Source organism: Cygnus atratus, chromosome 2 (assembly GCF_013377495.2).
Source record: "Cygnus atratus isolate AKBS03 ecotype Queensland, Australia chromosome 2, CAtr_DNAZoo_HiC_assembly, whole genome shotgun sequence".
Classification (NCBI taxonomy): Eukaryota; Metazoa; Chordata; class Aves; order Anseriformes; family Anatidae; genus Cygnus; species Cygnus atratus.
The window spans coordinates 44,939,584-44,962,413 of NC_066363.1; the positions used below are offsets into that span (position 1 = coordinate 44,939,584).

At 42.5% G+C, this 22,830-nt stretch overlaps 1 protein-coding gene across 1 annotated transcript in view; it reads left to right on the forward strand.

The window, feature by feature from the left end:
• The window catches only part of SH3BP5 (SH3 domain binding protein 5), a 48,576-nt gene that overhangs the window by 1,696 nt on the left and 24,050 nt on the right, over positions 1–22,830 (forward strand). Inside the window, exons 2-3 of the mRNA XM_035549681.2 lie at positions 145–207; positions 9,717–9,845. Of these exons, the coding sequence (XP_035405574.1) occupies positions 145–207; positions 9,717–9,845 (192 nt within the window). The remainder of the gene's footprint in view (positions 1–144; positions 208–9,716; positions 9,846–22,830) is intronic.

The window sequence follows — 22,830 nt, forward strand, 5'->3', positions numbered from 1 at the left end:
CTCAAGTTTTCCTGTTTTCATTAAACATGTAAGCCACAGCCCTTGTGAACTTTCTGTTGGGATGCTGAATGACCATTCTCAGAAACATTTTTTTCCCCCCAGGTTTCTTAATACACATTTAACATTTTCTTTTTTTCTTTCCAGGGCGAGCTGGAAAAATTGAATCAATCTACAGATGATATCAATCGGAGAGAGACGGAACTGGAGGTAGAGAATTCATCCTTGCATTTTCCTTCTCTGCACGTTGGGTTTTGTGAGCAATAGAACAATATTTTTGTGCAGGTTCCCTCCTGAATTGTGTCATCTGGATTGGTTGTTTGGCTACAAGGAACTGTTGGTAATTTTCAAAGCTGTAAACTGAGATAACAGCTGGAACAGAAAGAGAAAGGTAGAGGGATGCTGACAGTGAGTGGAGCACCCAACCTCCCCCACGGCCAAACCCTATTTTTAGGTTCTGAAACTAAACTTAGACAAGTTCTGTTTTTACAAGTAACTGTTTTAGGTTTGTGTTCTTGTGATTATGGACAGTGAAAGTTTGTTTGTTTGTTTGAAAGATCTTTGGCATACAAGTACCTGCCAGGATCTTCTCACTTTTCTGTGAGTGTTTTTGTTTAAGTTTGTCAGTTTTGCCTTTTTTTTTTTTTTTCTTCAGATGTTGAAGGAAAGATTTCCTACTTGGAGGGCATTTTTTGACATTTAAAAATCCAATATTAAGTTCTTGAGTGGTTGTTTCTAAGTTTGAGCCACTTGGTCATTATTCTGGAAGGCTTGGTGTTGTTGATCTAATACCAACTCAGAATTAACTGGCATACTTGAGCATCTAAGTTTTCTTTTGTTAACTGCAAAACAAAAGATAAAACCTGTGGAAGTGTAAGGTGAATATGTTGTTAAAGGAGAACTGGCATAAAATGCTACTTTAGATCCTAAATAATTTTGATAACATAATATTTTGAATGCTGTATCAAAGCATGCCAAGATTGCAAGTACACTTTTATATATATCTATTCTCTATCTAAAAATGTCAAGGTCTTGTTTTTTTTTTTTTTTTTCCTTTCTTTATATGTGTATTTTCATCAGATGGGAAGCATGGGATGGGTACCTGGAACATTTTGAAGTTATTGGAGTAACGCCACTGTAGACACCAAGCAGAGCAGCGAATAGGTAATAGTTAGGAAGCTGGTGGTGTGACAGTTCACTGGCTTGGCCTCACCTTGGATATTGTATGCAGTTCTGGGCTTCACAGTATAAAAAGAATGTCAAGGTACTTGAAAGTATCCAGAGGAAGACAACAAAGCTGGTAAATGGGCTGGAAGGTATGTCCTGCGGACACTTGAGTTCTCCAGTCTGGAGAGGAGGAGGCCAAGAGGCAACCTCATGGCTCTCTGTGGCTTCCCTGAGGAGATGAAGCAGAGATGGGTGCTGGTCTCTGCTCCCTGGTCACTGAGATCAGGACGTGAAGGAATGGCACAAAGCTGTGCCAGGGGAGGTTCAGACTAGACATGAGAAAAAATTTCTTTACCGTGAGGCTGGTCAAACGCTGGAACAGGCTGCCTAGCCAGGTGGTTGGTGTCCCAAGCCTGTCTGTGTTCAAGAGGCGTTTGGACAATGTCCTCAACAACATGCTTTAACTGTTGGTTAGCCCTGAAGTGGTCAGGCGGTTGGACTTGATGATCTTTGAAGGTCCCTTCCAACTGAACTGTTCTGTTCCATTGGACAGGATGCAGCGTTCCCTGAACTCGTCACGTGGCTGTTTTCTTCTCTCTACTTGTTTCCATTTTCTGTGCTTTCTGGCATGTAGATCATGAATTTATTGGCAAATAAGCTTAGTGGAATGGAGGACTATGTGTTATGCAAAATTAAACTATATTTCAGCTGTGAAAACCGTTCTGTGTCACTACGTTGATTTAAATTTTATGAGTGAACTTTAAAAAAAACAGTATGCTAGTGGATCTGTTTAGTCACAACAGTCCCAATTAAATGGGCTCCGAGTCTCCTTGGGAGCAGTGCTAGCTATATTTATATCTATATATCTAAATATAGATAAGTCTTTTCAATCTCCTTATTTCATGCTGAGGTACTGAAATTGAAAGATGGTGCTATGGATAGTTGCCTGGATTTCATTAATCTTGTCATAACCTTGCGCTGAGGACATATTATGAAGCAAATAGAGTAGTAATAATAATGCAAATGCATACTCATGAAGTAAATCCCAATGACTTGAAGATGGGATTTTACTGCTTGATTGAAATTATTCATGTGTTCAAGTGTTTGTAGAGTCTAGAGATTTGTAGCTACTATGCGAGAGACACATGCTGAGCTCTAAAAGCTGAAAGGCCCTTGGATATACCATTGTAAATGAAATAGCAGTTTCCACATCAGCTTGATTTTATGTTATTGTTTACCTTACTTAGTCTAAGAAATACTAGGTGTCAGCACAGAGAACAATTACATGATGCTTTCTACCTCTGTGTTATTAAATGTTTACTGCAGATCTGAATTGTACTTACTGTAAGCAATGTTTGATGGATTAAATTTAAGATCCCATCACCAGTATGTTTTCATGAAAATTTCCCTTTCACTTTTCATCCAAAATCTTACTGGATTGAAGCCAGTTTGTAGCATCATGCAACTGCATAATTTTTAATCCAGGAAGATTTGCGTTGCTTTTGATCTGCTTTAATTTCGAGGACAAATGCAGTTGGGTGATATAAGGTCTAAGTTTATATACATCTTGATAAATGCATTTTAAATAGACTTAGAACACTTCTAGAGGAAATATTTTTTATCCCCCCCCCCCCTGTGATATAACAATAAAAAATCCCACATGTTCATTCCAGCCAAAAAAAGAGAGCTCTGCCAAGCAGCTTTATAGGATAAATCCAGAGCTTGGAAGGGGGCATTCAGAATCGCGATTGCTCTGTTTCAAAGACTTAAGTCCTTGAATGCTGCTTAAGAACATGGTCTTTTGGGAGAGCCACACCAAGTTTGGCCTTGAAGATTTGTTGTTTTGACTGCTACTAGCAGCTTTGGGCCCCTCTTGTTGCCCATTCCTAGTTTGTGGTGGTGTTGCTATTGCAAGATGTTTCATTAGAAGTTGTGCTTATTTTTCTTCTACCAAACAATGGAGATATATCTATCCTATTCCATTCCATTATTGAAAATATGAAGCAAATAATACCTGATCATAGTTGACTTTAATGGGAACACAATATCATTAGGCTATTTATATTACAGGAAGCCGGCATACAACGTCTTGTGGTATTACTTTGTGGTCCATTCATTCCCACTGTGGAATATTTCCTGAATAATCTGAAAAAGCAACTGGAGCATTTGAGTGGAAGGTTCATGTCTTTGAAGGAATTTTAGGAAGAAAAAACAATGAACTATGACGGTTTTTGTGATTTGGTGTACTCCCTGATCAGCAGGAAGAGGAGCCTTGTGGCATCTTCTTTCTGTGAGACTGTTTTGGACTTTTGTAGCCTTGCACGAGTTGCTCTGAACTGGGCTGCTGCATGTGTCCACTCTCTCCAGTTTCCATTAACTGCAAAAAAGCTGTAGGTATTAAATGTTTTTAAAGCCTGTGCTTCCATTCTCCCTGTGCCTCAGTTCTACACCTGCAAAATAGTAATGTTTACCCACTAGAAATGTTAAGGTGCTAAAATCAGTAGATCCTTCTAGGACTTTGATATTGTGTTCTCCTAGTGTAGCCTCAGGCATGTCAGGGTTTTGATGATGTATTGAAGTTGGCTTGATCACAGAGGTGATAAAATGAGGAATCCTCTTTTAAGTTGACCAGCCTGCCTTTTTTTCTTTAAAAAAAAAAAAAAAAAAGAGAAATTTTGCACCCAAACCACCATGCGAAAGGTGTGGTTTTACATGTGTGGAATGTGTTGAGTAGATATGCTGAAGTTGGCTATATCTGTTCTTTAGTTGATATAATCACTTGTTCTTTGCTCTTTTGACCTATCCCACTAAACCCTGGAGAATTATCCTGACCTGACGATGCTCACAGCCTCTTCAGGACACGTGGCCCTGATAAAGGGCACTGAGCGGCTGGTAGTTATATGTTGCATTAATGTATTGCCTGTTAATGAATCTTTGATTAGGCTTCATTTAAAATCCTTAACACTGCTCATACTAAGTGCAACGCTGAGCATTACTGACACAGCAAAATGATGATAAAGGTCCTCCAGGGGCTTTAACACTTGGCTTTCCTAACATCCCTGATTGTTTCAAGCCTCTGGGAAGAGATGCGGGAAACATCTTGCAGTGGAGATGTGAGTACGTTTTGACTAAATGCACGTTAGAGCTGTGCTTTACTATTGGGGCTTTTTTCCTGTGTACTGGAAACGCGTCTCCATCAGAAGTTGCAAATGTACTTAGCTGGGTGGGTGAGTCATGCACATTTGTTAACTCATCCGTGCCTTTGACCACCTCTCGAAAGTGCAATTCAGATGTAGCAGATTCATCGAGGGACCCTCTGGCAGCATCGTGGGGAGAAAAATACTGCACATACCACTAAAATTACCACTGGAATCCCAGCAATCTCAAAGTGTGGGTTGTGTTAGAGAGAGCTTTTGTGCTGCTGGAGCTGCAAGCTTGCCAATGTTTGCTGAGAGGTGGCGATTGCACATGAAAACTAGATTCAGCCATGCTTGTTGGAAGTAGGGCTTGGTTAGGATCCTTCTTGTATGCTTGCCTAGATCCTCTGGCCCTGATCTCCAGGGCTTAGTGCTAATTTTAGGCCTGGGTTTACCCTGAAGGTTACTCTGGGTTGGTGTTGAATAGAGTCACAGGACAGGGTTGTATCTGCTGTGGTGCTCTTTCCCTTGTGAGCCTTGTCAGCATTTGAACTCCTCTCAAAAGGGGAAGGGTCCTTTTACTGAATTCCTCCTCAATGTACTTGTTTTCTCAGGGTAAAGCTCGAGATTTTGACCGTGTTCCACATAAGAATTTTAAGTATTTTTTTAAAAATCCTCAGCCTTCCAAGTTCTAGAAGACTGGCCTGTCAGTGACAGGAATCTCATTCTGACCACGCCTGTTCGGGCTGGGGAAACTTATCTGTAGAAACATCCGCCACCTTATCAGCAGCCCCGTGCAGCGTTTTCCAGTGTCCCAGAGAAGAGTGCACAGAAAAGGGAGGAGCAGCTCTGTAGCTGTTTTTCCTGCTGTCTTTTGGAGTGTGATATACATGTGTGATGGATTTGTCTGGCACTAGCAGCTCTTTCCATGTCTATAATTCCCTTGTTTCCTTAGGAAATGGCTCCTGCACGTGAACTGTGCACTGCTTTTGTTGTTTTGCCTTTTGCTTTCGTCTGTGAATGAGTAAGGAAAGGCTTCTTCCTCCACTCTGACTCTGGAAAGATTTTGTCACCTGAGTGAGTCAAAGGGCTTTACTTGGTTCACAGCCTTGAAGCAGAAATGGGTTCCTAGCTGAAGGAAGGAGGAGTTCAGCAGAGAAATGTGCTTTGGAAGGAGCACCCAGTTCCTCTCCCTGCTTGCCTCCCTTGGCCTTTTTCTAAGAGGACTAAAAGGCAAAAAAATCAGATTGTATTTGTAGTCTCTAACTGTCGGCAAGCAGGAGGTTAAAACAACTTCCATATACTGATTTATATTGTTCTTAAATGGCAGATTAATAGCTGTATAGAAAGAAATAGTTCCCCGCCCCCCCCCCCCCCCCCCCCCCCATGCTTCAGAACTAAGTGCTGTGTTACATAGCCCTTTCCTTGCACTTTGTTCTTAAGGCTTGGTTGTCAATCTGCTTTATCTGAGCTGCTTGAGTGCCAAATGGATGTTCAAAATGTCAGTATTCAATGCTCTGGGGTAGTCTTCTGAGCACATGCACATGCACCTGCTCTGTGTGTAGCTGGGCAGCCTACCTGCTCCTCGCACCTGCAGGTTGTTGATCCTGACACAGCTGTAACCTGGAAGAGAGGTTTCACAGCTGGTAGGCCTCTGTGGCGGAGGAAGGCAGGGGTGAATGCTGCCTCCCTCTTGGGAACAGACGAAGCCTGTCTTTCAGGCAGCAATCTCATTTCCCGTGCACCTCCCAAGCTGATTGAATGGTTTGTCAGAGATTCTGCACACCAGATAGTCAGGAAGATCAGAGGACAACCATTGTAAATGAAATTAAGATGCACTTGGTGCTAAGATGCTTCATACGCAGTTGATGTAGTAAGTTCATTTTAAAAAGAAAATTGTTTGAGAATATGTATTTCCTTTTGATGGGCAGAGATGGATGGTGATTTGCTTGTCATCTGGCATCTAACACCAGCTCAACACCATCACTAATCAGAAAGGAAAAACAAGCATGCTTTATCCTTCAACAGGTGCGTGTTAAGTGCAAAACTTAATTTTTGTTTCTTTCCACCTTTTTGCAGGAAAAGCATTTAAGGGACAGAGGTCTGGCATGCTCCCTAAAACTGCACTTGTAAAATCAATCACATGGGAGAAAAATGTGAAGGATTTCCAGGAAGGAAGCGGAGCTCTTGCAGCCACTAGAAAAAGATGTTGAGAAGTAGATTGCAGCTGTTCACATGATGCACCAAGTGCTGTGCCCGCTGGAGTTGTGTGCATGACAAACACCTGTGTTAGTCAGAGCCTAGTTAGTAAGACTGCCACGTCAGTGGTAGGTGCACCAAGCCCAATGCTCCTGCTGTATGCGGTGCAGAAGCCTTGGTACTTCTGACCCCCCTGGTTTCACACCAAGAGTAAAAAATAGCTGCTGCACCTGTATTTCTTATTTAAACCTCCCTGGTGGTGCCCACCAGGGGAGTTTTGTGTTGTCCCAAGGGGGATGACTTTTACAGGTGTTCTGGCGGCACGTGGCAGGGCTGGCGCGCTGTGTGGGTTTGTGATGTGGGAACTGTTTGCTCTTGTGGTGTAGCTAGGGCTTTAGGACAGCACGTGAAGTGCAGGAGAGGAGAGGGCATGGGTTTGGTGTCACCACTTCTCAGAGACCTCTGCTCGTGGTCGCTGTGTCTGAACGAGATGGCTGGAAGCCTTTGGCTGCGGGGCTGATTCAGGCAGAGTGTCAGCATCTGCTTTTTCTCTCGTGCAGAAGGTGGCGGAGCCTGCAGACTTGTGTTCGTGGCAATCGGGAGCCTGGGAATAAAGATGTCATTTTAAATACGTCGTGTAGTGGATGACATGGATGTAAAGTTCCTGGGGCATTTTGTTACTCATTATTCTTCTCCATGGGAAAAAATGAGGATGGTAGACCCTATGTGAAGCTCCAAAATAGGAAACTGGCATCTCTGGGGAGGAAATAAGAACTGTAGGTTTGCTCCGTTGTGTGTAACTAGCTATCCTGTTAGGTGGGGCTGTGTCCATGGATTAACACGTGCTTAAGCGTTTACAAGACCTGTGCCTCAGGTGCCTGTTAGAGGATTAGTTACAGTTTAGTAATTTGTATGCACTTCCACTCAGTTGGTGGGAGATTCATGGATCTGGATGTTCCTGTGAGACTGCTCTCTACTTGGCATTTTTTGGGTTTTATTTGCTGTTCTCTTTTCCTTTTGGATAAGTCTTTTTCACGTTGGATAAGTGTAGACGTAATTACATGAATAATTTTGGGGTAGGTCTCTAAGCACAGATTTGTTAGTGATAATACACAGTTGCTGTTGACAGGTCTCTTTGTTCCAAGAGCTTATCTTGCAGACATGGAAACTGATTTTTTTGGTAAATCACTGCATATATCTCTGTTTCTCTCTAATTATTCACTTTCCACAACTGGTATCCAAATACACAGCTTTCACAAACTGAAAACCAAAGTTTTAGGTACATTTGTGTAGAAATGAATTTTTAAATATTATTTAGGCATTTATAGGAAAATGATTTCTTGTTAAATGTACTTCAGTACTTAACATTTTTCTTGCAATATAGTCATCATGCTTGCAGTCTTGTTTCAGTTTCTTGTGAAATTCATGTTGAGCAGTGAACCGTGTATCATCCAGTACTTTAATTGGAAGTATCTAACTTTTCTCATTAAGAAACTCATTGACTTGGTAGATGTTGTTTGAAAGATACGCTTCATACTATCACTAAGAAACTATTTTAGTGTAATAACTCCAATCCAGTCAACAGTAAGTTAATGTGCATTTAATTCTCCATTTTGGCCCTGCTACCCATTTAAGTATTTTCTTAGAATAATTTGGAGCACTTTAAGAAAACAAAGCTATTTACACTGAAAAAAATACTACTGATGCTGATTAAGGTTTTAGAGAAGACTAAAATGGAATGAAAGCAGCTTTTACTGAAGGATGTTTCTTTTTCTGTAAAACTAATGTATTGTTGCAGATTTTTCTGCTTCTGTGAGCAAAGTAGTAGGCTCCAATGTATTTTAGTTCTTCCACTGAATAAACAGTTGTGCATTCTAGAAATCCTCAGCAGTAATGACAAAAGCCTCCTGAATTAGAGCACTTCTTCAAGCCAGCTGCTTCCTGATTTATCAACATGTCACTCCAGCAGTCTGCCTAAATCCTGCTCTCTAATTAGAATTACAAGGCTTGTCAAGAGCTCACATGGCCCTTCATCTTGGTCTCCTTAAATTCTGGGCCAGGTCCCAGCCTGTATTTGCATCCCTCTGCAACAATTCCATTGATTTAGTTTGTGCTGGATGCTGAGATGGAAATCAGGATCGCTCTGCTTGAGGGTATGGAAGTTGCAGTAGAGCAGTAAAGGTAATTACATAAAAAGGGCAACTCATCTAGTTTGGAAGTAGCTGGAATTTGTTTTTCTTAAATGTAATAAATAATAAAAGGAAAGTAGAAGTCCTTATCCATTGATACAAACTATAGCTGAAAAGATGGGCTTTGACGCTAGAAAATCTTTCTGCAATGAAAAGCTGAAAACTTTTGCTGCTCTTCAAGTAAGTAGGGTGCATTTGTAAAACAGAAAGAGGAGCCCACTTGAAAATGTCCCACTGCCACGTGGGATGTGTTTGGTTCTTCCTCCTGCAGAAATCAAATCCTGTCCATCCTCATCTGTGTTGTGAAATGGTGTCTCTGCTGGGGGATGCTGCTAGAGGTGGGACACGTGCTGAGATTAAGAGATGCTGGTTCCATCCGAGTGCCAGCTTGCTGCGGGATTAGGCCTGCCTGGCAGCCCAGTTCTGTTTACTGAAAGGAGAGGCTCAGTGAGAAGGATTCTGGAAATTGTGTTGAAAATCCTTAGTAAATACTAACTTTCAAAATTTGTAAAGCAGTTACAGGGAGACTTCTGGTAAGGTTTCTCTGGAAAGTGTGAGGACAGACTCGAATTTCTGTGAACATTATGCATGCTCCTGAACAATCCTGAACTATGAGACAATGCATTAGATGAGATGTCTTTGCCATTTAACTGTCTCTCAGAAGTTGTAACGCTGTGATTTGCTCCCCAGCCGAGTCATTTACTAGCTATTCCTCTCTGAGAAATCCTGCCAGAGGTGACAACTAGCACAGGCTATTGCAGGCTTTGTATAGAAGCTGTCTCTCTCTGGAAGACAGACATTTGATGTCCAGGATGCTAGCTTTCAGATGCAGTTTGGGGTTCCCGTTATTACCTCTAATGAGAATTCTGGCTTAGCCCACATGACAGTAACTGTTTTGAATGTGTCAGCTCATGGGTGAGTCTTAAGAACATCCTGGAGGTAGGGGCAAATGGGTAGAAATGAAGTTTAAAGTTCTAATCTGTCTTTGTCCTTTCTTTCCTTTCTCCTGCTCTGCAACGTTTTGAAGGATGCACGCCAGAAGTTCCGCTCCGTGCTGGTCGAAGCAACGGTAAAACTGGATGAACTGGTAAAGAAGATTGGGAAAGCTGTAGAAGACTCTAAACCTTACTGGGAAGCTCGGAGGGTGGCCAGGCAGGTGAGAACTTTCTGCCTTATAAGCTTATGCTAGAGAGCACATAGTGATTGCATCGCTTCCCTGCTATTAATAACGTCCTAAGTGTACGTACTCGGCGGACACTGTCCATGTCTTGAGTTGCATGTTGGCCATGTGAATCGATGGCAAAGTGTGTTTCTTTACAGTCACAGCTGCACATATTCTTCAGTCCACGGACAGCTACAACAGACATGAACTATGAATAGCAGAAAGCTTGTTCTGTTCTCTCCTCATTACAAATGGCCTTTCAGAGCCTTGCTCTGTCCTATCAACAGTTGTAATTGTTTGAAAATATAGTGTAGACCTTGTGTGGCTACTTTTCCTTAAAGCAAAATGCTGAGCAGTTAAAAGGCTTCAACGGGAAGTTTGTGAGACGTCAGGCAGCTTCTCACCTGAAGGATAAAGTAGCTGAGGGTTGAACACATGGTGGCTTAGGGAGTGCTTCTGCTTGGCATCTGTGGTGGGTTCTGTTGGTGTCTGAGGCTTTTTCATGTTTTATTTCTTCAAGGGGGAGGCTGCCCTCGAGTGCTACTGCTGTTTTCTCCCATGTCAGGGAGGGCAGAAGTAGGGGGAAGTGTTGCCTGGGGTTGCTGCTTCTGTGCTCAGCTGGAAGGGCGTGTGTGTTGTAATCGGTAGCTGGGTAACCAGGATGTGAGTGTGTTCGTGAGAAGAGTGAAAGAGAGGTGGGGCAACGTGTGAAAGGTGTTTAAAAAAAAAAAAGACGGGAGGAGGATTTTGTTTATAAAAATAAGTAGGGGATGAGGTTGAGAGGTGAGAGAAGTAGTGTTGGTGTACACCAGGAGGTGGAAAGTAAACTCACCAGGTAATAGAAGAAGGGGGAGGGAAAAGAATACATCCTCGGAGCAGGGCACAGAAAAGTGAGGTGTGAATGCAGGCTTTGTTGCTTTGAAAGCTGATGAAGCAGGGATTGGGCTGATGAGGTGTGTCACACAAGAAAATGGGGACTATGCTTGTCCTTTAAATTGCACAGCATTTATTTGGAGCTGTTGTCTCAGGCAGTAAAGATTATGTGGGGGAATTATTGGACTTAATCCTTGAGACTAGTGAAAGCATAGTAAAAAGTAAACTGCTTCCAAATATAGTGTGGTATCTACTGCTCATCTGTAACTGTTCTGAAAGCAGTCCCTGCTCACAGGGCCTAGCGTCTGTGGTAGAGATAAACCAGCAGAAGTAATGTGGAGAAAGAGAGGAAGTTGGTAATGAAATAAGAACAAGGAGCTGATTGTTTATATTGTGTTAATTAGTACGTACAATGTTTAAAAAAAAACCTGACCCTGCCTCACGTATGATCTCATACTTTTTAAACCATAAATAGCTATGTAAGGTACAGAATGTATAGGACTTCAGGAGTTATACTTGGAAAAGTCAATGGTAGAAATCCATAGTCTGCAGTACCAAAAAATGAGATGACTTTGAGGTTTGTAACATCAGGCACTGAGAGCAGTGAACTTAGTCATCTGTCCTGAAGTTGGCAGGAGATTATGTCCTAAAAGTGAAATTTCTTATTCCTACATCTTTGCTGCTTCTGAGATCCATTTGGTCATACTAGTTCAAAGGTGCTTTATGAGAGCACTAGAAAACTGAAACAGCTTCAAGTCCTGAGACTTGCAAAATCACTACATTTGCCTTGAGCTTGTTAGAGAATACCATATTTTTCTCCCAATTCATTTTGTCATTAGCTAGGTTTAAATGCTACTTATCCTTGATCTGCTAATTTTCTACAGATTTATTTTTAATTCTGCGATACTTGACAGCTTACCCTTTTAGTTTTTCTTTTTTTTTTTTTTTTTTTCAGGAATTCCCCTTCTTGCCATTCATTTGACTTTTCTGCATTTTGTGTTATGGAGCCAGTCAGGGAACAGAGTTCTCTTTGTATCTGCTCAGGAGAATGAGCTGAAAGATCATCTCTGATTTACCTTTGGTTCCTTGTCTAATAAAATCTTGAAATACAAAATATGAGGGCAAAGAGGAGTGTTAGTGTTGAAGGACAGTGAACAGAGCATCTGTCTGGAAATGGGGAGATTGGGAAGGTTGGTACAGTAATTGTCAGTAAGGCATCTGCCCAAAGAGTTTTTGTAGTCTTCATTTAGTCTAGGAAAGTTCAGTTTATTTGGGAGCAAATTGGGTGGGGATATGAAATGAAAGGAAAGTACCAGAATATTAGAATGTTTAGATGTAGGCCTGATGTCTTTCTGTTACACTTTGATTCCTAAAATTGTGAAGAAATCATGAGAATAGCTTGATATCATTCCATTCAAGTTTAGAAAAACATGTAGCTTATGAAGTTTCTTTTCTACCTGCTGTCTTTACAGCTATTTCAGAGCCATTAGGCTACTTCTGAAAGCACAGACAAAAGGTTCTGTGTAGCTGGAAGAGCTTTAATTAAACAATAAGGGATAAAATGCATTGCTGTGCTTGTAAGAGAAAGGGAAGTGTAAATTTTTGTTTGTTGTTCTCAGTAAAGGGAGGTAAAAACAAGCCCTGTAAATTGAAGTCTTCTGGGAACAAAGAACTGCATAATTAAAGAAACCTAGTTTGGCATAAATGCAGGAGTTGTCCAGAGTTGCTTGCATTTAAGATGCCAGTTGTAGGGCAAGTTATCTGATAAAAGCTGTATTTAGTGAAACCAAGGACGTTGGTGCCATGAGAAAGCAACCTGATTCTCTTGTGGAAATATTATTTAAGCTATTAAAATAAAACACATTAAAATGGTACAAGGGCACTGATGTGGGGTCAGCAAAAAAAAGTCCTCGAGTCAAGTACTCCCTGGAGAAGCTTCAGGATCGTGCGTCCTTTCGTCTCTTCACCCTTATCCCCATCTTATGCAATCCTGTGTTGGCAGGAGATGGGGAATTCAAAACAAATTAGTTCTCCCATGCAAGAGTCCTGTAGCATCTTGTTTGTGTAACATACGCCAAGAGAATTTCAGCTTGGTCTGTCTCAGGGTGGAACTTTGCTCTAACAGAACAATGGGCCCTTAGTGTTACCATTCGAGTGCTTTGTCCTCCGAAGCAGAGGCACAGGGAATCAGGATGCTGTCTGTTGGCACAAAAGCATTAATATTCAGCTTTTGCTGAGGCTGAAGCAAGAGCGAGCTAATGCTCTTGACCGTGAAGATTTCATGCAACTTCTCCAAAGACAACTTTGTTGTGATTCCTCATTTGGTATCACAGTGGGCCCTTCATGTTGACTACAGGGGTACCCTACTGTTTCAGAGCATTTTGATTCAAATTAGTTGTTTAATCAAATTTTATTGTTCTACTGCAAGGACTTTTGCATTTGGCATATTTTTTTTTTTAAGGTTGTTCTTTGACTTATGCTTTAATGCTCATGTTCAATGGAATCGTAGAATATCCTGAGTTGGAAGGGACCCATAGGGTCCTGCTTCCCTATGTGACTAGTCTGAAAATTGGCCTCTCTTTTCCCCAAATGTAATGGGGAAGAAGGGTGACATTGCCAGAAAACATTAATAATGTAAACAAGTGTACATCTTGAGCCTCTGAGGCTAGGAGTGTCTTAAGCCACAGTTGACTTAGCATTTTGCAGGGTTGGGTCTGGAAAGCTCCTATGCAATAGTGTCTGAGCATGTGGTAAGAGTTTGAGAAGTGTGTTACCTCACTAGTGGTATCATGCACTGGGACAGGATGCTGTGCTAAAATAAGTGTGGTCTGTTGTGTAAGTCATCGGACTGTTCAGAGTTGATCTTGTGTTGCTGCGTGGCTTAAATATATTACTTCATTTTTCTCTTTCTGTATAAAATGGTGCTGTCAAACTGCTGTGAAGCTGAGTTCATTAAGGGCAGTAAAAGCACTTTAGGGTGAAAGGTGCCATTAAAACACTTACCTGTACGTCATCACTTGGGAACCCAGGGACAAACTGAAGAGGAGAACTTGACTTTCCTGCTTTGCTTCTGATGGGGAAAAAAAAAGTTGGATAGAAATGTATTCCCCGACCCCTACAAGTACAAAAATCTATGCATCTGCAGTGACCCTTACCAGAGTAAAAGCCCTGGGAGTGTTGCTTTTAATGAAGCCTTATCTTCCGTTACTGAGCTCTTTTTACAGAGTGAGAAGTTATGTTTCAGTCCCTAGTACTGGCTCAGAGTGGGAGTAGGTGTGGATGCTTTGCTCAGCTTTAGTAGTGAGCCTGTTTTGGGAGGAACATGTTTTTGCTTTGTGGTATTCCCCCCCACCCCCTGCCCTGTCTAGCTTTTACAAAAGAGCATTGAAAAGCTTGCTTGAGGCAAAAAGAGATGAAAGATCTATGCTAGGTCATATGTATATATGTCACTCACTGAGGGACCCATCTGTAACAAGTGTTCAGAGAGCAATACATTGAAAGGGTGTACTCATCTTCCTTCCTCTTGGGTGACCTTCCCTGATTTAGCTTTACAACTAATTCTGCCTTTCATCTTGTTGGCATACTTTCTTAAAAAGCACTCTTGTCACAAAAGGCTTGGAAAAACATGCTGGCATCACTGTACAACAGCGTCTTCATTGCTGATGTCTAGGTGTACCTGGGATTAAATGCAGTTGGACGAATAGATTGTGCTCAGCAGGGACAGCCACTGTGCTCTCTACCACTTTGTTTATAGTACCGCTCCTTCCCCTCACTTCACTAATAATCTTTCTCTCATATTTTATATTGGATCGATACATCTGTTTAAAGAAGTCAGCTGACAAGGTAAAGAATTATGGGTGAGCTTTCAGATATTTGGACCCTGGGTCTCTATTCTGCCTGTCTTCACAAAACGTAGGGGAACCCAGTTACTGCTGAGCAATTATTTTGTCTTTCTGATGTGGATTTTGGTTGGATTTCACCAGTAGGATCAGAAGGTTATAGTGGACACTAGTAGACTGAGTGAGAGTGCAGTATTTAGCTTGATTAGCTTTATCTATGGAAGGATTTAGAGTCTAAGGTAATCATTCAGGCCCTTAATCAATGTCTGTGGTTAGTGGTAAGAGGTAGGTGCATGTGAAAAGCCTTCTGAAATGCATCCCTCTTCCAAAGACTAGATGTGTACAATTATTTAAAGTTGCTTAACCATTTAAAAGTTGTCAGGTGAATCCTGCAGCGAGTGATTCTACAAATCTAACATCCAGAGTGAACCAGGGTGAAAGGTAGGCTGTTGTAATCTTGCAGAACAGGAACTGAGGAGTAACTTAGCCGCTTGATGGTGAAGGTGGGAAGGGTGTAAGCAGATAGGAGCACGTTTACCTAGTTGGAAGACTCTTCCTCAGCTGATGAGGCTGATAACCACTCTGTGCAGAAGATTGCAGTGCCTGTAGTTGAACGAAACTTTCAAAATCGCCATTGCATCTCGGATTCTAGGTGTTCAGCTTGAGAAGTCTGAAAGCAGTATGGCTCTACAGATGGTAATCTGCTTAGCTCAAGAAATGAAGGCTTTTTACATCAACATAACTTGCCAATCACTCTTAAAAATTAATTAGGAACTGGAAAGTGTTGTCTTGCCAGTGTTGCTTCCTACAGCCACCCTAGTTTCCCATCCAAATCCACTCAGTGAATGATAACTAATTGGATCACAGCACCAGCTGGCTCGGCTGCAGGCTGGGGGGCAGCTCTGAGGGTGAGCGACAGTTCCTGGGTCCAGATCCAACCGCAGGATATCCAGGTCTTCCCCTCTGGTTCGTAGGTGTGCTACCCATTGGTATATCAGAGGTAGGATGGAAAAGAGGCTCCTTATGACACGACTGCTTTTGTGCGCTGAAGTCCTGATGCTTGCATTTAAGACAACAAGGAGTTAAGATTGATTTGTATTATCTAGTAAGCTTATCTTGGCAAAAAAAGGGTGGAGGGAAGGGGAATTTGAGAAGCAAAAATTAAATGTCAGCAGAACTGTGACAAACTTGAATTCCTGCTTGGCAGCGTGCCATGGAGTTAGTAAAAAGCAAAATTATTGGCACGGTTACAGAGGAACAGCCAACTGACCCTTCCTGGCTGAAGGAGCGTTTCTGGTTAACTGTTTAGAAACCAAAAAACTGTCTGGTGGATTCCCATTTCCAAATCAAGGATATAGAGACTTGAAAATCAGCTGTGACAAACCTTCTACAAATCCTTCCAAATCCTTAGAAAATCCTTCCAATTTCTTTAGGAAAAAAAAAACAACAAACACCTAAAGCACGTGGCTGCTTTCTACAGCTGTAGTGCTGCGTTGTCATTGGTAAGTAATGATCATCTGTGCAGTGTCGCAATTAACAGAGTGTTAATTCTGGTCTCTCTCTTACAGTCTCTTGAGCAGGGAGAAAGCAGTAGAGAATGATGTGTGTGGAAGTGTCCCTTTTATCAAAGAGAATGATCCATGTCAATGCAGAGCCAGTAATTGTCATAGGCTCCTATGAGCACTTTCAGCCATGTTCTTGGCAGTGGAGCCTGCAGGAGGTATCCTATTTGGACATTACTACTCTGGCTGATTGCAGTAACCAGTCAGAAGCTGGCAGAATAGAATAGTTTGGGTTGGAAGGGGCCTTAAAGATCACCCAGTTCCAACCCCCTGCCATGGGCAGGGATACCTCTCACCAGACCAGGTTGCCCAAAGCCCCATCCAGCCTGCCCTTGAACACCTCCAGGGATGGGGCGTCCACAGCTTCTCTGGGCAGCCTGTGCCAGTGCCTCACCACCCTCTGAGTGAAGAATTTCTTCCTTATATCTAATCTAAACTTACCTTCTTTTAGTTTAAAGCCATTCCCCTTTGTGCTATAACTACACTCCCTGACAAAGAGCTCCTCTCCAGCTTTCTTGTAGGCCTTTAGGTACTGGTAGGTCACTGTAAGCTCTCCCCAGAGCCTTCTCTTCTCCAGACTGAAAAACCCCAACTCCCTGAGCCTGTCTTCATAGGAGATGTGCTCCAGCCCTCTGATCATCATCGTGGCCCTCCTCTGTACTCTAACTGGTCCATGTCTTTAGGTCGTGTTACTTGTGCTCTGCCTATGCTGATTGTGTGTCCTTTTAAATGAAGATGCTGTTCTGTTGGAGCTGCCTTGGTAGCTCTTCTGGGTGTCTCATAGTAGTGTGAGGAAAGAGGAGGTAACAGTTCTGGTTTAGTGCAGGAATGCAGGTGAATGGTGTGAAAGGCAGTTTGCTCCCCAGGTGTCTAAATTCCCCCATAGAGGAATGGCTGTGCTCTGCATTACTTTGTAAGGCTGGTGGGGTGGAGAGGCCACTGAGAGGGGAGCAGCAGCTCCCTCCTTGAACTGGGACTTACGTTCCTCAAACATCTTTCTTTTTTTCTCAAACATCATTTCTTTTTTCTTTGGGTGGTGGCCTCAGTGTTAGGGGAGGCCAGGCATGGGAGGGAGGGAGGTAGCACAAGCCTGGCCTGGAAAGCTGTGGCTGGGGTGCTCTGGAGGGAAAGGAGACGTGGAGTTGCCTTGTGGGTAGTCAGAGAGCCCAGCGTGGTAAAGAAATGATAAGGAAAAGAAATGTAGAGGTGAGATGTGCGAAAAGTAGGGCTTTGAAGGATGACATGTGGAGGCTGCGGGTTGTACTGGGTGGCCTAAGAAGTTGTATGTGTCCTTTCTCACCTTGTTCCCTGTGGGCCTGCTCTAGACCTGAACCCTTTCTTCCCACTGGCTATTTCATTTTTGTTGCAGAACACATTACTTAGGGAAACTGTGTCAGTGTGACGTTAGTCCGCTTGTGCAATGTGGAGTTCCCATTGCTGTGATCCCCAGGGGCATTTCCAGTATATTCATCCTCCTTTTTGCATGATGTGTGGCTGGCTTTGGAATCGGCACCCATCTGAAGAGGAAGTAAGCCAAGCAAGGGAATTTGACATCTGTCATTATTATTATTATTTATTATTATTATTACTACTGAGGGTGAGGAGTCACTTCCTGGACCTCCACCAGAGAACCCACTGTATTTCATAAACTTTATTTCTAAAGCAGGATGCACTTCAGGTTAAGTAAAGAATATGTTTTGCCACACTCCTAACTTGTTGGAGTGCCTCTTGTGCCCTCTTTTTATGTTTGTTCAGTTGTGATTGAAACCCTGTGAGTACCTGTGTTTGGGTATATATGGCTCAGTCTTTCACTGCTGCTGGGTGACACTTGTGCTTGATGTGTTCAGTTTGCTTCACCTGAATGCTGAAAACCTGCAAACTGTATTTACGGTTCTGTAGCGTTTTCCTTTGTGTCAAAGTTGTGATTATCTCTGAGGAAGCAGGGGGATCAGGGAGACTTAACCTGGGTCAAGCACCTGGGTTTCTCCCAGCTGATTTATTAGTGCCATTATTTATTTACTTTAAGACTTCAGTTTTACAGTTATGTTCTGCCTCTGTTGGCTGCTTGAGCATTGTGGTGTTCGAGTGTCTCAAATAGTGCCCTTAAACTGCTGAGACAGTAGCAGATGCTGCCTGGTAGGATTTGGAAGGTTACACCAAAGATCAGGTCTGTGAAGGAAAGCTCCCAAAAGCATTTGTCTTTCCTTCAGCCCTGCTAATGCAGGATAGTAGGTCACAGGGACGGGCAGCTTTCTGCCATCTTAATCCCAAGCAGCTGGAAATCTGCCCTGTGTTTGGGAACATTAGCAGCTGCTACTTCACAAACTAACTAAAAAAAACCTCCACAAATCCTTACCTGATTCATATTGCTGTTACTTATGTTTCCTACAGACTCGATGGCACCTGTAGCAAACCATCTTGAAATAACATGTTCTTACCACCTTTGGAAAGTAGGAACTAATGTTTAGCCACTCCATTGAAATACCTGCATTGATTAATTCTGTGCACATACAAGTCCCCTCTAAAGTTAGACCTCCTGCATCTGTCTGTACTTTCTATGCCTCAGTGAGGAAGTCTAGTTATTTTCTGGGTTGATATTTATACATCCCACATCTTTGCTTTATGTGAGCATACTGTTCTGTTGATAGATGACTAATTTGTATAAGCTGCTGATACAAAAACTGTGATTGGTTTTATCATCATTAATAGAAGACGTGACTTGGAGGGCTCCATTATTTAAATGTTAGTTGTGCACTGTAAATTAGTCTCTTTCTGCTTCTGCTTTTCTTTCCAGAAGTAGAAGAAAATGCTGATTATCATCAAAGCATATTGAAGAGCTTCTCCAGAAGAGAGATTTTTTTATTTACCTTTTCCAACCCTCCCCCCAAATCCTTAGCTATTCTGGATGGCAGCAATACAAAGCCAGCTAGCTGTTCAACCTCCTCTTCAGTAATTGCCGACGATACAATGAGCTAATTATTTTCCTGCTCTTTAAGAATGCTTTTTCTTGCATTTTTCCATTGTGAAATATTGTAAGTATTGTGCAAGTAGGTCTGGGGTATTGGAATGCTGGGGTGTGTAAGCTGGCGTGGAAATGTCCTCCCTTCCTTGGAGCAGCAGGGAGGGAGCTAGGGCAGGAAAGATTTGTTTCTCTGTCAGATACCTGCTGCTTTCAGCAGGAAGAAGCAATACAGGTGATCCGACTTCCAAGCTTAGCCACAGACATGATGGCAAACGCTGGAACTGGCGGGAAGGTGTAAGTAGCTCTCTTCAAAAGGTGCTGGGATGTGAAAACAGAGGTGTATCCATTTTTCCTCTGTTGTCTGAGGATTTGGTTAACGTTATTTTGCATCCTCTTCAGTCCAGAAAACCTGAAGAGTTTAAGATAGCGGGTTCCTTTTCATAGCCACATCCTTTGCATTGCCGTCCCCAGGACACAAATCTACAGCATTTGAAAAACCGATAATTTAAAGGAATGATTCCCTTGTGTTGTTCTCTCTCAGCTTTTCTCCTCCCAGTCTCTTCTGGCCGTTACTAATGGATATTTCAAGAGATTGTAAGCCACAGACGTGCTCGTCTGTTAAAAATAGTAGCCATCATTTGAGACTGGGTGACATGAGGTCAGGGTAGTATACTATGTACCTGTTTTGTGTGGTAACAGCTCAGCGATGAGTGTTGGAAGGCAGCACGAGTCTTGCAACTTCTGGGAAGCTGTTCAACCACCCAAATCTTTATTCTATACAGTGGTCTAAATAGGTGGGAGTTTATTGTGTAATGAAAAATGCTCATGCTACAGGCTGCTGCCAAAACAAATCTAATGTGGATGTTGGTTACTGCCTTCTGGGGGTGTTTCATTATGACTTCTAGTAAAACAGTAAGAATTTATGAACTCTTGTCTGTTCTTGCTGAAAAAAAGATTATTGGAAGAGTCCAGTTTCTCTATAGCACGTGTGAGAATGGCTCTGAATTGACTCCGTTTCTGTAAGAAAAATCTCTTAATTGTGGCAAACTTGCAGTCCTTCTGTTAGAAGATAAATGTCACTGGTAAGGTGTGGAAGAAATGGCCATCTTCTTTAGCAGTGTCTGCTTCTGATGTTCCTTTTTCACTTAGTAAAGGGTGCTGATGGCTTATTCTTCTTACAGGAGGATTTTATTGCTGTGAAGGGGAAATGAAATTCTGTCCCTGATACTACCTAGACTTTCTCCTTCAAGTAATAATCTTAGCCCTTCATGTGTCCAGGTCACCATACACAACTTTTTCCTTTAAGCTAAGCAAGCCTGATAATCACATCTGTTATGGAGATGTAATTCCACTAGGAGAAATGCTGGAGGGTCAGTAGATGAATGATCTTCGACAGGTCCCTTAGGAATAGTCCATGGACTCCTCAGGAGTTGTCTGAGCATCTTGTACATCTGTCAGAGATGCACAAGGTCAGCCTGGGCCTTTCTGCTAGAGAGTGTCCCTGCTGTTGAGGATGGGCTGTTGCTGATCGGTGTGAGGCTGTCTAGGGATGGGAGAAAAAGTCCAGAACACCCCATCGCCCAGGTGAAAATCCTGTCCATGTGTTTTCTCATTGCACATTTAGTGTCTGTGCATGCACAAGGTGCGCAGTCAGAAGCAGGCTGCCAACCTTTTGCCCGCCCTCTGGAAAGTTCTGCGAGCAAACATTTGCTGCTTTGGAGGCAATGAGGTGAGACAGTGATCCAGTGTTTCTCTTGCATATTTCTGCCGTGTCCACTAAGCATTTGTTATCTTGGTTAATTAGCAAGATCCATTAAGGCAGGCGGTGTGAATCTAGCAGCGTGTATTTGTGGGAGTTTGTTCCTTGCTTCTATATTTAATTTCAGCCGAGAAGGCTGCTGCCAGGTGCAGATGAGCATGCAGACCGTCTGTAAACCTAGAAACCAGCTGTAAGCCCTGGACTCACTGAGTCACTGCCTAACCCTCCTCCCAACACTCAGCTGCGTTCTGAGGGCTTGTCTTGATATTTTTCTTAATAAGGTGATTATACCTTGGAGAGAAAAACCTGGATGTGTTCTATGATCCCTTCTTCCAGCAGGCAGCAGCTCTATAATTTTGTACAACTAGCAGGCAGATGGCAATGAGTGCCCAAGAAAGCTGTGTCTGGATGGTGTTAGCATGAACAATTTGGCATATTCTGGTGCTGTAGACTAGTTAACTAGGCTGGGTAACTCCAGACACACCAGCAACTTGCAACAACCTCTTGAAAAAAGGATGGAAGGCCAAAAGGCTTGGTATTGTATACTTAGGTATTTTCTTTCCTGTTTCTTTCTATAGCTCCCAAAGAAGGGAGGTAGGAGTCCCTCTTTGAGGACGTCTACCTGCATGCTGGTAACAGAACAGTTAACAGAGTGAGCTGCTGGTGACGCCCTGAGCCTTTTATCTCTTGGAATAATATGGCTTGTGAGCCTGTCTTAGGGGAGCTACGCACATCACCTAACTTTAGCAACATGCCTTGTAGGTCTGCTCTTATCTCTTGGGCCTTCTTGTAGTCCAGGTTTACCAGGAAAACAAACTGACTCAACCAGAAGCCAGGTTAGCTGTGTAACAATTAAGCTGTTAGAAGAAGAGAGGTAGATGCATGAACAGCACCAGAAAGCCTAGCACAAGAAAAAGACACCTAATCGAAAGCAGAAACTACGAGACATCTGGTCATTGTATTCCACAGGCATTTCATTGGTTATGCAGCAGGAAGGAAATGGTTTGTGCTTCAAAAAGCTTTAGCGAGACTTATTTTTCCCCCTCCCCTTGTCTCTTCTCTTCCTCCACACGAATAAAAATTTTCAAACCTATTCTTAAAAAAATAAATTCTAACCCATGTGGTTTCATAGCTTTTTGATAATCAGCTTAAAGAATACAAGGGTGTTTCAGACTCTTGAGAGACTGCATTTTCTGTCAGTAATGCAGACAATCATCACAGATTAGTATATATCACAAAAAGCCTCAGATCTGCCAAAATGAGGTCGCTCCAGAGGCTTTGTATTTCTATAAGTTGTTTATAAGCATCTGTAGGTAGCCTACAGCAAGAAGGGGTTTCTGTCTTTTGATAAACTCACAGTTCTGGTTTGGCTTGGGGTTTTTAGTCTGTAGGGAGAGGGGAAAGGAAGGTCATGGTCTTTTTTTTTTTTTTTAAAGTGCCCCAGCCCTGTCACTATTCCAATTATTCAAGAAATTGTATGCGTGGGTCTGAGAATCTATGAAAACATTCAGCATCAGGGTCTTTTTTGTAACTGTGCTCTTTGTGTTGTTGATTTCCCACTGCTTGACAAAAAAAAAATGTGGTATTTGACAGAAGTGCAGGTTGTACAGGACCTCTGAAGGTCATCTGATCCAACCTCCTGCTCAAAACTGTACTGTCACTGTCGCTGGATTACATCAGCCGTGGCTGTGCCAAGTTTTGAAAACCTCCAGAGACAAAGATTTATAGCCTCTCTGGGTAACCTGTCTGAGGGTCACCCTGTCCCTCTTGTAGAAAAGACTTTTTTTCAGTGTGTAGCCTGAACCTCCAGGCTGTGGCTGTTGCTTCATGTTATACCTTAGGCTGCTGCTGAGAAGCATTCATTCGACTCAACAATTTTGGCAGCTCCTCGTCAAATTTTAGCTGGCAGCTAATCTGATTGCTCCCTAGTTTGGTCTAGCAAGGGAGAGGCCAGCCCCTATCCCTCAGCACTCCTTGCAGGAGC